At 42.6% G+C, this 15,324-nt stretch overlaps 1 protein-coding gene across 1 annotated transcript; it reads left to right on the top strand.

Moving 5' to 3' along the window:
- Window positions 1–484: 484 nt before the first annotated feature.
- On the top strand, window positions 485–14,880 carry LOC117760664 (voltage-dependent calcium channel gamma-1 subunit-like). Its single transcript, XM_034583899.1, has 4 exons — window positions 485–1,104; window positions 8,296–8,370; window positions 12,136–12,282; window positions 12,369–14,880. The coding sequence occupies exons 1-4, from the start codon at window positions 870–872 to the stop codon at window positions 12,599–12,601; spliced, it is 690 nt and encodes a 229-aa protein (XP_034439790.1). The 5' UTR covers window positions 485–869; the 3' UTR covers window positions 12,602–14,880.
- The last annotated feature ends 444 nt before the right edge of the window (window positions 14,881–15,324 follow it).

Raw genomic sequence — 15,324 nt, 5'->3', positions numbered from 1 at the left:
TTGACTTTGTAGAGATGTGACAGTGAGCATGTCAATAAAGAAAGTGGTGTGATTGTCTTGAACCTAATCTGGACTATAAAACACTGCGTCAAGTGGCCACGTTGACATGAATAACTAAAAGCAGTTTTGCTTTATGAGGAAAACTCCTATGCTGCTCTGACAGCTGGAGACTGCTCTTTATAAACACGTCCACTTTCTCCTCATAAATAGTTTACATAGACAAGACAGAGAGTGTAAGCACAGCCACTGCAGATGGATGGAAACAAGCAGTATGGAAAAGTATCCTCACAATGCATTATGAAAGTTTGTGTGTGTAAATATGGACGAGAGACGACTCTGAGTCCACTTGTTATAGCAGCCTGGCACTGTAACCGGATCTGCAGGCAGCCTGACAACTTGACTCAACTGTCACATTTATAGCATCCAGCAGCCCCACCCCACCCCCAGCAAAACACTTACCAAACACATGCTGCAGCCTCCATGCCCATTGCCCACCGAGGCAAACAGTTGATTTGGTCATCAACTTTCTTGATCTGCCTCAACAGCTGTAAGGCTAAACTTGTAGTCCCTCAGTTGTGCATGCAGCCGCTCATGGTGAGAAGGGAAGAGGGGACTTGAAACTAGGACAGGAGCAGTCTGGCCCCTTTCCCTTCGAACCAGAGGCACAGATTTGCGACAGGGGGAGAGAAGACACTGGTCTTAGGCAGAGAGGAGACTTTCTGGGACGCTTGCTGCGGTCACTGAGAAGAGAAGCCCCTGGGACACAGACCAGTGTCCACATTGCAGAACAATTTGATAAGTTTTTCCCCTTTTTTTTCATATATCGAGGGACGAATATTCACTGAACAGAAATCTCACCACCTGGAAACATGCACAAGCGCACAAAGATAAAGATTGCCATCTTCGTGCTCCTGGTGGGTATGGCCTGCACGTTCACAGCGGTGGTAACGGACCACTGGGCCGTGCTCAGCCCGCGGGTGGAGAGAGTCAATGAGACCTGTGAGGCGGCCCACTTTGGCCTGTGGAGACTGTGCAAGAAGCACATTTACATGAGCTCCGAAAACAACGTGGAACAAGGCTGCGGACCCATCAGCCTGCCTGGAGGTAAGAGGCAAATCTCAGCACTGAAGTTAAACAGCGCATGTCACCTTTTTGTCTCTGCACCTAAGGGTGTCGTTCCATACTGAAGGAATATTGTGTGCCTGGGACTGTATGTGTTTGCAATCCGACCCAGTGCTCATGAGGTAAGACACTACTAAGAATAGAGATAACTCCGAACATGTCATATGACATTGTAATTTCCGTCTAAGTCACATGCATGTGGCCTTTCGTCACGAAATAAATTTAAGGCAGTGAAACCACAGGAAGTCAGAATGATTCAACTTCAGAAACACAGATATTGACATGTTTTAAATGGTTTCTAATTACATCAGTTTTCAAGCCGACGTGGTGGTTTGCAAATCAGCCACTGAACCTCGGTCATGTGGGCGCTGGTACTCGCCGCCCCTCTTTCGGTCAAACAACAGGGTGACATCCATGCAAGGCCTTGTGAGGACGCCTCGGCAAACAGTAGTAAAGACTGTCAGTCACAGATATCCGAGCGTGCATGTGTCACAGGGTCCCAACAGGCTGCAGGTTTGCACTTAACCAACCAGAGAACCCCACGACAGCTGATTCCACAGGTGGCTGCTCCTCTAAGGGTGTGGCCGTGTTTCAGTAAAACCAGCTGGTGCAGAGCCTGCAGACAACTGACGCTCCACACAACATGGGCGCCAGCACGAGACATTTACAAACACCACAAGTGAACTGATATTACAATAGAACTTAATCAGTGATTTAATGAGAGCATTTCCTCAAGCACGGTACAATACGGAACTACTTTAATTAGATATTTCCAGGTCTCCATAGTTTCCTGATCGGTTTTGAAGGATGAACTGAAATTAATTTTCTTTATAAGGAAAGACACGCAAGTTGTTGCTTATTACAGGGAATGGTGTTAAATTGGTAAATGATTATTTATTACCGATATAACCAGAGTTTGTGCAGCTGCAATTTAAAAGAACCAAAAAATAAAAATGAATACATCAGAACTAACTTACATAAATTAATAATTACTTCAGTTATTAAGGATTTGTGAAGAAGAGTTCTGTCTGAAAAAAAAAAATCTTTACAGTTAGTCCCAAATACCAAAGCTCTTTTCAATACACTCCCAAACTAGAATGTGGACTCAGTAGAGCCCATACCACAGCCAAGCCCCAACAGTCCCCTAAAATTCAAACAAGCGGCACCAAATTTCACACACTCATAAATATCATTCCCCTAAATGTGCCAGATTCTTTTTCATCAAGATTTATGAAATATTGTCTGGGAAAACTGCAAAATCTCAATGTAAATAAAGAGAGTAAAAAAATCTGAATCCGCAACATCATTGAAAAGGTTTTTTTCCTGACCTATATGGCATCGTTCCAACAAGGCTGTTCTCTTGTTTTTGTGTCAGCTTGCTTACAAACAAACAAGACAACACCTCTATACATTAAGTAACAGTTTGGAGGAAACTGTTGTCTTTTTACTCCACGATACATTTAGAGAAATCGTTAGTGTTGGTTACACGGGACTTGAGATTGAGATTTTATAAACACATCAACAATTTAATAGAACTCTAACTCTAAAAGGAGCCGTTCTGCTGCTGATAACAGTTATACAGTAATATTGAATTGAGTGTATTTGCACTCTGTTACTAACACTTAACAGTACAGTACTTAAGGCACTGATCTGAATACTTCTTTCACCACAGGCCTGATGAAGGTTCACTTTGCTGTGACTGTCTCAAAATAAAGTTAATATGACAACAGATGCTCGTACAGCTGCTTGAATAAAAAGCAGACGGTAGTCGAGCAAAATGGATGTTGAGCGGCTGCTGACAAGTAATGACTCACATCCCTGAAATGCGGTGAGAGTCACTCGTCTGTAGAATGAGAGACGGCCGACTCAACGGTTCTGGTAATCTGTTATCTGCGATGCCCCACTGTCCGATATTCACTGTGTGTAACTAAAAGAAATGAGGCTGGAATTCCCCCCTAAATTTGTCCCACTCATGAAGCTGAAAGAAAATATGTCCTAACTGATGGTGGCTGCTTGACTTTTGGGAATCCCAGACACTAGAGCTGCAGCAGCAGATGAAATGCCTGAGGGTGGTTCATTTGTGAAAGCATGGCGGGCATGTGCTGAATATACTATCGCAGCTCAGCACACCCAGACATGCAGCGAATTCTTCAGACTGTGGCTAGTGGCAAATACTAATTATAACGCTTTTATGTGCAAACTTTAAGCATAAATAATTTTATAATATATATTTCCATGTTTACTGTAACCTCACCAGCCTTTATTTACTGTAAGTAAATGTAGTGGATGTTCCCTGAGTCTGCAGGGGTTCCCCCAGGCCCTGTATTGGCTGTATTTGGAGAGGAACATTATTGTTTATCACAGACACAGACTTGTCAAACCTCTGATCCAAAGCAGGACTTCAACGGTGGGTGAGGAGGTTCTGTTTGCTGTGAGACGCTCATCTGGAAAATATGGTGAAGAGAGGTATTGTTTAGGTTGACTGTGGACAATGTGCAGATGGGGAGATGATCTAAGACAAACAACAAAAACTGATGATGCAGCCATGGCTCATCAGATCTGCCAAGGACATTTTGTTTTCACTCCTGTCCGTTTGGTTGTTGGTTGGTTTGTAAACAAGATTACACAAAAACAGCCGAGTGGATTTCCACATAACTTGTGTGTTGGGATGCAATAAGGGTCAGGAAAGAGTTTTGGTGCAGATCTGGACAAGGAATGTGTTTTCAATACGGGACATCTTTCAACATTTTTCTAGATTTCTCAGAGAATAATTCCTCAATCTTGATGAAACAAATCAGGTATATTCAGCGGACTACTATTTATGCGGGTGGATCCAAATAAATATCTGGATTTGGTCAAATTAGATTTTGACCTGTTGGGCCTTGGCGGGGTTATGCGCTCTCTGAATGTCATTCTCCTCATAAACTCTAAGAAATAAGTTTTTCACCCTGAGGACTTTTTTGGGTTTTAGTTGCTTAACTCTACTCTGCTGTGTGCACTATGTTGTCCGTCTTTTCTACCTGACATCTCCCCCTGTGTTGGATTTCTGAGATGCTGTAAACTGTTAACTAAGGAACCTCAGATATCCCCTCTTCACCAGTTGTGTGACAAAGCTCCTCCATGTCGCTCACCTCGTGTTTGATTCTCGAAGAAATTGCAAACACTCTGAACTTTGTGCTCCAACAGCTGAATATTGCCCAAACTGCTCAGCAAGCAGTCGTTGTAGTTATAAATATAGGCCATGTAAATACTCAGCTGTCTTGGGTGGAAGCCGCAAGGGTCTAGTGTTCACGCCAAAGAAAGCAATCCTCTGAGTGATGGGGCCGGCTGGAGGCGTTGGGCATAGCTCTAAGACCTGATGTCTCACAAAAACTGTTCCCATTGGGACCTTTCTGCAGCTTCCCACCACTCAAGTTACTTTACACTCCCCACAGATGAGATGCATAGTCTAAAAAGAAAGTTTAACTACTGGTATTTTGCCTTTATAGGCAGTCAAGTGATATAGCAACACAGAGATAGGCTTTATATATGGGGATGGGAAATTCCCAGTAATGTCATCAACACTTGATCATATTGGGATATGTCTGTGTGTCATTGTGGGTTTGTAGTTGAGTCAAAACGGCAGTTTCCTAATTTGGATTGTGAGTGCTTGAATTGAAGGAGCCTGAGTGGTATGTTATGTTTCATATTTAAGAGCGAGGTCTTTCAGTTTCAGAGCTGGACTAATTGATTTCACTTCTACTCAAATCTATGTGCTCGCACTCAAACCTCCCCTGCGTGCTCTCAAACTGTTGTGTTGCTTGGACAGATTTCCTGCACTCCAGTTTCAGCTCTTCTCCTTGTGCTGCATCAATGGGTGTGTCTAATGTCTCCTCTTTTTTTCCTTCTGCACCTGGATTGTTTTGTGCAACAAGTCTTTCAAAACTTCACAACCAATAGAATGCCAGTTGTGGTGTTGACAAATTAAATTATCCCGCCCTCGTTGTGGGTGCATTCGCTCCGCTTCTTAAAGAGTCTGGTACGGGCTGTTACTTCAACCGGGTTCATGTTCTCCTGCCCTCCACGGCTTTATTTACACACTCACACTTTAACACGCCAACAACGAGGGAGGGGACAATTTAAAAAAAAACACAGACTTGTGTCAGAAGTAAACTGTCAAACAAAATGCACTTCAAAAAACAAGATACCGCTCTGACACGACAATGTGCAGGGATGCTGCTAATCCAGCTGAACTTTAGACAGCTGACGGATTGTCCTTTTAGGAACAAGAGAGGCTTGACAGAGCTTGAGATTGTCAGCACAGCCTCATAGAACGAGGACCAACAACAAGTAGAGTGTGCATGCCTGTGTGTGTGTCGGCACACTCTCCACAGATGAATACACATGAATTAATAACCACCAGCATGTCCCCGTGTTTCTGTCGAAGCTTGCACTCAAAGCTCGTACAGACAGGTGTAATTAGGGAACACTCTCATGTGGGAATCAAGCTGCTTGATGACGGCAATGAGCTTGAAGCATCCAGTCCAAGTTCCACTAAGCGCTGAGCTGCTCCACTCAAACCAGATATGCATTTAGCCAATGAAGGACCACTCTGGCCACTGAACATCCTGTCTGACTCAGTTTCAGGCTACTGAAAGAGTTGTCTTGTGTTACAACACAGGGATAAAGCAGAGTTGAGAGCTGGATAAGAATTCTCATTTAAAAAAAAAAAAACATGAATATTCAACAGTTCTGGGAAATGAGTGAGGTTCAAAGATATTTCTCTCCCTCCCTTTTTAAACACAAGGTTTTTACTCAGAAGTAAAACTAGTTGACGAGACTCTATCACACGCTCGTATGTGCTTCTACAGTGAAAAACACTGGAGCTTGTTGCTTAGTAACAACCTCTGTGTTTTCTCTCTTTTTTGATGGCCAGTCCCTGTCCTCATTCATGAAAACAACTTTGTGTGTGTCTGTGTGTCTGTGTGTATGTGTGTATGTGTGTGTGGGCCCACAGCAATAAACTTTGAGCATTGACTTGGCTTGGAAAAAATATGCTTTATAGTATTTGCCTATTAATTGAAATGTCTGTGTTATTTTATGTTAAGGCCTCCTGACATCCCTTTAGCTTATTTCCATGGGTACATAGGAAAACCCTCCCAGCACGTGTCATTGAGCTCGAACTGCGATACGATACCAGGCAGTACGACTCGTTTCCACACGAACGCATATCGCTCATGTCCCACGGTGAGACTGTATGGAAAGGGGGGATTAGGAGCAGGCATGCGAGTGAAGACCTCATAGCATAACCAAGATCATTCACGTGCACTTGTCTTTGCATGAGATGAGGTAACATAGTGGTCCGGTGTTTTACATATATTCTCACTCTCGGTCTCTGCACATATGATCCTCCGAACCTACATGTTATTTCTTTTTAATGTCAGGACATTCTTCCGCTCTCAGGAACACATGTTGTGTGCAGCGAAGCCTCGGTTGTTAAGTCTGAGCCACTCTGTGTGTTCACCACATATATATTTTTAAACCTCCCACCAGCAAGCGTGTGGTATGAATTGAGCGAAATGACAGAACGCCAAGTCTATTTCCACACTGGATTCAACTGGATTCAACTGTCAACTGCATGATAGTGTATAACTCTGTCCTAACCACACCCTGATGACACCCTTAAATCAGCCTGACTTTATTTGAGCAAATCCCAAAGGATTTAACACCCCTAATACCCAATAAAAACAACAGGGTATCTAACTGCTTTTACTTTGACAGTCACACGCCCCGCAGCATCACATGTCACGCAAACAGTTCAGTGGTAATATTATCCCGGGAGTGTGAATTTGTGAGACACTTCTTGGGAAACAATGTGAGACAGTGTGAATTGTTCAAATGAAATATATTCACGAGGTGCACCACAGCAGGTGGAGGCAAGCCATAGAGTGTAGGTAATGCAGGGCAGAGCTCCCACCGAGGTGTGGAAAGGTTGAGCAAAGACCTATTAACAACTTCCGATTATTCTGTGAAATAAAATTGAATTGTAAAACACAGGTTAGCTGTCAAGGGAAATAGAAATTTAAGAATTGACCTGCCTTAAATTCAGTCCAATCTAGAGGCTAGCTGGTCAGAGCAGTGGAGCCTTGAGCCTTCCTCAGGAGTTGTTTGAGACCAAAACAGAGCAAAAATAAGAGTAAATATGTGACTTACGTTCATCAGGTGGACACAATCATGTCTCCAGGTGAATGATAATGTTGCTCTGCATCTGCTGGATGGTCAAATCCTAGACTGTAAATAAAGATGGACGACGTGTCTCCACCTCCTCCCACCACCTAGAAAACATATCCCCCATTCGAATGCTGCCATTTTGTGCATTTGGAGACAGAGTCTGCACTGTGGGGATGGCGATCGGGGATGGGGCCATGGTCGCAAGATCTCACTGATACACATTGTGAATGTAATTCAGTCTTAGCTTGTCATGGAAGTTTTCTGGAAGCTGGGGAAAGGAGAACTGCGGAAGGTTTTTATTGTAGACATGATGCATCAAGGAGACCAGAAGGTGGAACAATATACAAACGCTCAGAGAGTAACATGAGCAATTGTCTCACCCAAGTCGCAAGATGTCTCCCACAGCCTCCCCATATATCTTCCTCTACTTGCGTCACCCATTCTAACAGCACATCATGAATGGCTAGAATTGATGTCCCTCTCTATGTTACATGCAGGTATATACAATAATATATAGTGGCATATACAGTAATGTGTGAGGATGGTCAAAAATTCCCCGATTACCCTATTTTTTATAGCATAAAAATCAACTCTGGAGCAAACGTCAGTTCGATAAGAACCCCCTAAAGTGAAAATAAAATAAATAAGTAAAATAATCTTTGAGAAAAAATTGTTTAACCTGTACTTTGACTTTTTAGTTTGGTCACTGTCCTATCCACAAACATGGAGGAGGCGATGTATGACTTTTATTGCAGTCAGCCACCAGAGGGCGATTCGATTTTGGGGAGCTGTCATGTCGTCCACCTTTATTGTCTATGGTGTAAATATGGTCATATTTACTAACGTGTTAATAGCGACTTTATAAGGCGATAATAGGGATATTTATTGTGTTCATCCCCAAAATGGCTGCAAAATCAAATAATCTAATTTGACTAAACCTGTTTTGTTTTTTTCTTTTCACAGAGGAAAACTGCACTTACTTCGGACACTTCACTCCGGGGCAGGACAGTGAGATATTTGAGTACAAAACCCAAAAAGGTAGGTTTCTGAAGCTGGTTCCCCATGTCTCAGATCTTCATCCCATCCTATGTGTGAAACTGAAAGAAAAGGAGGGATTAATTATGAATAAATTGTGTAAATGTGGAACAGCAGGACGTCTCAGTCTGTGTAAAGTTCAACATCAAAACAGCTGCACCACAGTTTCCCAGCTGACCTCACCTGCTGCTGCAGCTCCGCTCTCCGTGGGCTCAGATTTTCATTCATGTGGCACTGCTGACCGCAGAGCAGTCAGCGGTGTCACAGCAGGTGGAGCCCACCGTCTGTCAAGGACGAAACCTGTCAGCTGACATCAAACTTCCCCAACCCTCTGTCCATCTGTGGCGTAACGTCAACGCAGCAACACGGGTCCAAATTAATAACACTTAATGTCTCACACAATCTCTTACTGACATATTTTTTGTATGTTTGTATCATGGTAGCCTGCCTCAGACATTTTTATTTCATGTTGGAAGATTTGGTTGCATATGTTAATGCACTTGGAACATGTTGATTGTTGCGCCTCTGGGGGGTCACCAGTTGGTGGGAGGTCACAGAATCCACAGTGAGCGCTGACACAAGGCCGAGTGTTTCACATACCAAGCCTTAGGATCAGAGCGAGACATGATCTATGCACACATAACATCCCATCCCTCCTGTCTTCAGTGACCCTGTTTTAACCATGTGCTCTCCGCGCCCAGCCCACGCATGTTGTATGACAGCCCTTCCATGTAATGTGCGTTAGGGGGCCGAGCACATGTGGGGCACTGTCAGACTCAATTACTGAGGTGTAAATGTGAATAGACGTATACATGAACAAACCCCCGCATCCTAAACTCTGAGATGCTAATACAAGCATTATCGGGTACCACTACTCCCATACTCAACACACACACACACACACACACACACACACACACACACACGTAGCAATCCAGCGCTGATGGCTGACCCTTGAGGGAAACACACTGCAAGTTTACTGGAACGATTGTAGCACTGACCTAAGATCCCTGTGGTGTTATTCACTCTTGACCGAGTCCTTCGTCTGAACCATAATGGTTCATAAGGTTGAATGAACAGAATAGATGTACTGTAAGTCACCACAGGCACATCCGTCTATACAGTGAGACTCTTATCTGCTGTCGCCTTTAATTAATTAAGATTAATTAAGTGTAATGACAATCTTACAAATTTAGAATGGTAAAAGGACACTTGAATGAGCGGATACAGGGCATTGGAGGTTCTTCAAACATCTTATATAATATATGTTATGTCTGCAAAAACAGTTTTGTGCCATTTCGTTTAGTGACTTATTACAACTCTTTTTGAAGCAGTGCATAAACGAGAATTGCACTCAGTAGATGAGAGTCCCCTTAAATTCAATCACGCTGCACCAAATTACACACACTTATAGATATCAGCTCCCTTGATATGCCTGATTTTTTTTACATCAAGATCTATAAATCATTCCCAGGGAAAATGGTGAAAGTGCAAAAAATGCAACTTTAAAGAAAGTGTAAAAAATGCTGTATCCATCCCCTGATCCACACCAAAATTGAATGGGTTCTCTCCTGACCCATACCAGATCTTTCCATCAAATAATAATAACAATATTATTACTATCATTATTATTATTATCATTATTACAAATAATGATAATAATAATAGCACTTTTCAACACAAAGTATAAAGTGCTGCACAACAAGAAAATGAATGGTTAAAATACAGAAGAAAATACATAAATAATAATGGTGACGATAGTAATTGAGATAAATTGGGAGAATTATGGAATGTACGGAAAAAAGTATGTTTTTAGCCGAGATATAAAAGAAGACACCGTCTCAGACTGCCTCATTTCCTCAGGCAGTTCATTCCAGAGCCTTAGGGACCTGATGGCAAACGCTCTGCCCCTCCCCCCTTGTTTTCAGCAGATATATTTAGGAAACAACAGCAGACCCTTGCCCTAAAGATTGCAAGCTGCGCAGAGGTGAATAGGGAATTCAAAGATGAGATACAGCCTGGGGCCAGGCCATGAAGAACTTTAAAAGTAAACAATAAGATTTAAAAACAATCCTAAAACAAACAGGCATCCGATGATAAAATGATAAAACAGGTGTGATGGGATCAAATCTCTGTACAGACTGCAATCGTTCCCCCAAGTGTCGTAGAAATGCCTTCGGTTGTTTTTGTGGAATCTTGCTTACGTACAAACACATAAACATACAAACCAACCGACCAACAAACAGATCAAAGTGCAGATTGAATCACAATCGCTCGAGCGTGTGCATCCACGGGATCTTGCTCCCATGGCTCCATCCCCGGATTGCTGTTGCGCAGACCCTGGCTACAAATGCACACGATGGCAGCGTTCGTGTCTGAGATGTTTTGGCTTCATTTCCAGCTGGAAAAAAAGCTCTTTCGTGGAGGTAATTAGAAATAGGTCTTGTATCAAATCTACTCAAAAGAGGAAGTAAAAGGAAATTTGAAATTCCAAAATTCTCCTCCATGTGCTTGCCTGTATGCACATAACGTGGGTATGATCTGGCTGTATATGCAGTATACATATACATATATGAATACAAAATAAAGACACATGAAGGGGCAAAGCTCTGTTGTTGAAAAATCCACATGCTCACTGCAATCATTTGAATTCAGTGCTACACTACTTTTTGTCCGAGTGGACTTTTGTGACATGAGGAACCACAAAGCTGGTCCTGTGTGACTGGTGGTATCTTTTTGATGTCTACCTTATTTTTATCCTTTGGTGTTGGAAAAACTCAGATGTTCGAGGCCGAGTTAGCCAACGAGCTCCAGAGACAGTATCAGTATCTCGGGGTGCAGCCTATCCTCCCCTGTCAGCAGAAGATGAAGGCCCTCTATCCCCCAAAGCGGAGCCCTCTCCCCTGGGCACGGTTCACAGGCGTACAGGCGGCAGATCAAAGGCCTCGCATCCCATCCACCTCTCTGCTCAGAAAAACCAGCCAGCTGCTGTTCCTGTTTCACAGACACTGTATCTGTCAGCACAAGGACCACAGTACATCCATATAGTGTATTTGTGAGGTTAAGATGTGGAATTTTTAAACAAGTTTCAGGAGAAGACCAAAACCAGGAAAGAAACGGTCCTGCTAATAAGACCTGTACGGCCACAGACTGATTGTTCTATGACTTAGAGCCCCACTGTCCAAAGCCATTTCAATCAGGAGAGACTTCCTTCAAAGAATGAACGAAATGTATTGCCGTGCACAAAATAATTAAAAGTGATGTGATATGAATAAGTCTATTTGCCACTCAGGATGTCATTAAGCTTGAAAGAGAGATCTGTGACCTGTCTAGGAAACGACTGGCTTGGAGCTGAAGGTTGAGACAGCACTAAAATTCAAGTTAGCACATTTGTGATTTAGCTGTTGTCATGGGATTTTGCTGACAATAATACTAATAATATTAAAAAGTCTAAAGCAAGACTCTGTCTTTAACCTGACACGAAGGACTTCATGGATTTTCTCCAAAAACTAGGAGGGAATTGTTGCATGTGCAAAACCATCTAATAGGGGAAAGGATCCAGGATCTTATTTCTACTCCGTCTGAAACAAAGGAGCATGTGTCGTCTCAATAATTCATCACTTATGTTCTTATCGATTGTGGAAACTGTGATGAATTTATACATATATGAACTGTATATAAATGTGAGCAAAAATATATGACACGGTGACAATAGTAATAGTAGAAAATTGATGGAGTTCAAAATGTTTGATGTGTCTTTCCTTCCAGAGTACAACATCTCGGCTGCAGCCATCTCCATCTTCAGTCTGGCCTTCATGATCCTGGGCTCTCTGTGTTTACTCGGGTCATGCACTGGTAAAGGCAAAGGCAGAGACTACCTCCTCAAACCTGCCGGCATGTTCTTTGCGTTCGCAGGTGGGTTCAGTTAACCAATAAAATGAGATTTTCTCTGTTGCGATCTGTGTTTGGGAATCTCACCTCTCTGCCCCCCCCCCCCCCAGGCCTCTGCCTCTTCATCTCACTGGAGGTGATGCGTCAGTCAGTGAAGCGAATGATCGAGAGCGAGGACACGATCTGGATCGAGTACTACTACGCCTGGTCCTTCGCGTGCGCCTGCGCCGGCTTCGTCCTCCTCTTCCTCACCGGCATCGCCCTCCTCCTCCTCTCCATGCCCCAGATGCCCCAGAACCCGTGGGAGACGTGCATGGACGCTGAGCCGGACCAGGTGGAGTGACGGCCGCACGGACAGACGAACGCGGGACGATCTTTCTTTTTGTTTTGAGTACAGATGTTGGATTCATTTTGAGAACAAGAGCTGGCAGCCATGAAGCCGTGATGACAGAGACTCGACATTAGCCATCGTGGGAAGTTGACCTCCCAAGAATTATAACATATATACATATAATATATGTACATATAACAATAATAATAATGGAGTTTTGAATGCTTGCGCTAAAGCATGTATGTGTCCAATACACAGGTCCTGTCCAACACCAGCGAAGCTCTCGTCTCCTGTTGGAGACCAGAGCTCAGATTAGACCTGTGGTTTCTCATACTTCATCAGATCTGGGCCAAATTGTATTAACAAATATCTGAAAACACTTTAAGTATGCTTCCCTTTCCACTCATATCATCTGCATATGTATTTGTATTTTTTATTACTAATCAATTACAACTCAATGCCATGAGTCCATGGTCCTGTTTGGTCCCATTGTCACTGTCACGCACACTTTAGCCAGAAAGACGATACGATTTTGAAAACATAGTTAAAACAGTTATGGCCTGACAACAATGATACTTGAGTTTGCATGTATTTACTGCATTATGTATGATATCCTGTACATATCTTCTGCTGCTGATCGTTGTATGGCGTCGCTCGTGTGATCTCTCACTTACAGTAAGAAAGACAAGTCTGCAGCACACGTCAAGTGGAATATTAAGCAAAGCAGTAACACAGGGCAGGTTTGTGTGTGTGTGTGTGTGTGTGTGGCAGGCTGAATGCTAAACACCCACACAGTCACAGTACAGCACTGATCACGCTGGAAAAGGTTCACTTCTAGCAGGTGCACGTATCAGCCCTTTTACTTTTTGTTGACAGCTTTAACTGTCTAATGTGCAGACAGTTGGAAACATGCAATCACAGTGTCAGCTTAGCTTCATTCAAGTGACAGGAAGACACGTCACTTTGTTTCAGAATCGACTGCGATCACAAATCACACAAACAAATATGACACAACTCTATTATTCAGCTGCGAGTAGATCAATGCAACTTGAAGTGCTGGAGTTTCTCAAACAAATGTCGCAAATTAAGTGGAATATTTTTAAACTCGGAGAGCACATCCCTAAGCCGTCCCTCCGCCATACCTCCTCCAAGGCTAGTGCCCTATTGTACCATGTTAAAGAAGGTAAAAAAAGGTTAATGGCTTCTTCTTTGGATTCTCAAGGTAATCGGTTTTAGCAGTTTTTGTGTAACCCTGCTGACATACCGACAGACAGCAATGAAAACACAACAACCTTGGTGGGTGTAACTACAATCGCCAAAGAAAGTGGACTTGTTGTTTTGAATGCATTTTATATAACGTTACACAGTATGAATGACGATGCTGTTAAGTCGCAGCTTCGCGAACTCAACAATGAGAAAGGTGAGAATGTGAAATCATTCAGGAGGCGGACAAAACGAAAAATGAAAAGTACAGCGCATACCTCCACCAAGGCCCAACAGTCGCCTTCAATTCAATCAAGCTGCACCACACTCACAGATAAATATTCTTTGATTTGGGGAAATTGTTGAAAATGTCAAAGTGACTTTTGTCACAATGTTAAAATAGGTGAAAACAAAGTCCTGAATGTGCCCCTTTGTCTGGACCTACACCAAATTTGAATGGTTCTCTCTTGGCCCATGTCTCACCCTGCCACAAAGTTGTGTAGAACTCTGTTAAGTAATCCTGCTCACAGACAAACAAACCATGGACTGAGGCGAAAACAAAAACACAACCTTTAAATTCATGCTCCTCGTGTTTGTCCCCATGTGATCTCTTGCTGTCCTGTCAGTCTCTAAACCAGACTATTTATTTTTACTCTACTTGGTATCTCCAGTGACATAACTGCTATCATTCTGTCCATGTATATGTAAGTGAGCATACAGGAGTTAATGTATTTGACCTTTCTGCGGAGGTGTCACAGTGAACAGCCTCACTGTCAGCTGTTTATCTGTTAGTGAGAGCTGCTTTCTAAATGTGTTTCTTTCATTTCACTTTAACTTTTCTAATATTCTTCACTGACAAAAAGAGTGAACTGCTCAAAGAAAACAAAGAAAACCCCCAAAAAAATCAAACGCGCTTAGTAAAACTAATGAAACCTGCTGATATGAGCTTTCTATATTCTTAGTCTTTCTTATGTTTTGGACTTTTTCATTGAACATAGCATGCAATCAAGCGAGTTGTAACTATAAGAGCTAATGTGTGGAGTGTTCTTTAATGAAAATTAAAAGTTGATGAGCTTTGGAAAACTCCTGCCTGAAATGTCTGAAATCACTATCGCAACAACTGTTCACCTTATCAGCTTCACATTTGCCGGAGGAAGTGCAGTGTTGCATTTGGCTGATTTGGACACAAGGATACTGTGGACCGAGTTGGAAATGTCTTCTTCCACGTTGTCTTTATTTGACGGTAACTGGGTGAAACTGTAACTTCAAATCAGAGCAAGATCATTTTGATAATGAATTTTTTTAATTAGTGTTGTCATGATGGTGCTGATTTCCATTATGACAACATCCATACAATCACCTTTTCAAGCAATGTGTCTTCCGAGTAGAAGCACACGGCGCGTTCTGTTGCTGCAGTGCTATTTATGGAGCTGAATTACAGAGCTTTTATTTTGAAAAGTTTTTAGCTAGAGTCTGAAATTATGTTGGTTGTTTACAGACCTCTGAAATAACTGATGTGTAATGTATGAAGA

Source organism: Hippoglossus hippoglossus, chromosome 1 (assembly GCF_009819705.1).
Source record: "Hippoglossus hippoglossus isolate fHipHip1 chromosome 1, fHipHip1.pri, whole genome shotgun sequence".
Taxonomy (NCBI): Eukaryota; Metazoa; Chordata; class Actinopteri; order Pleuronectiformes; family Pleuronectidae; genus Hippoglossus; species Hippoglossus hippoglossus.
The sequence above is the reverse complement of the archived record's forward strand: the minus strand, read 5'-3'. Positions and strand labels throughout refer to the sequence as shown.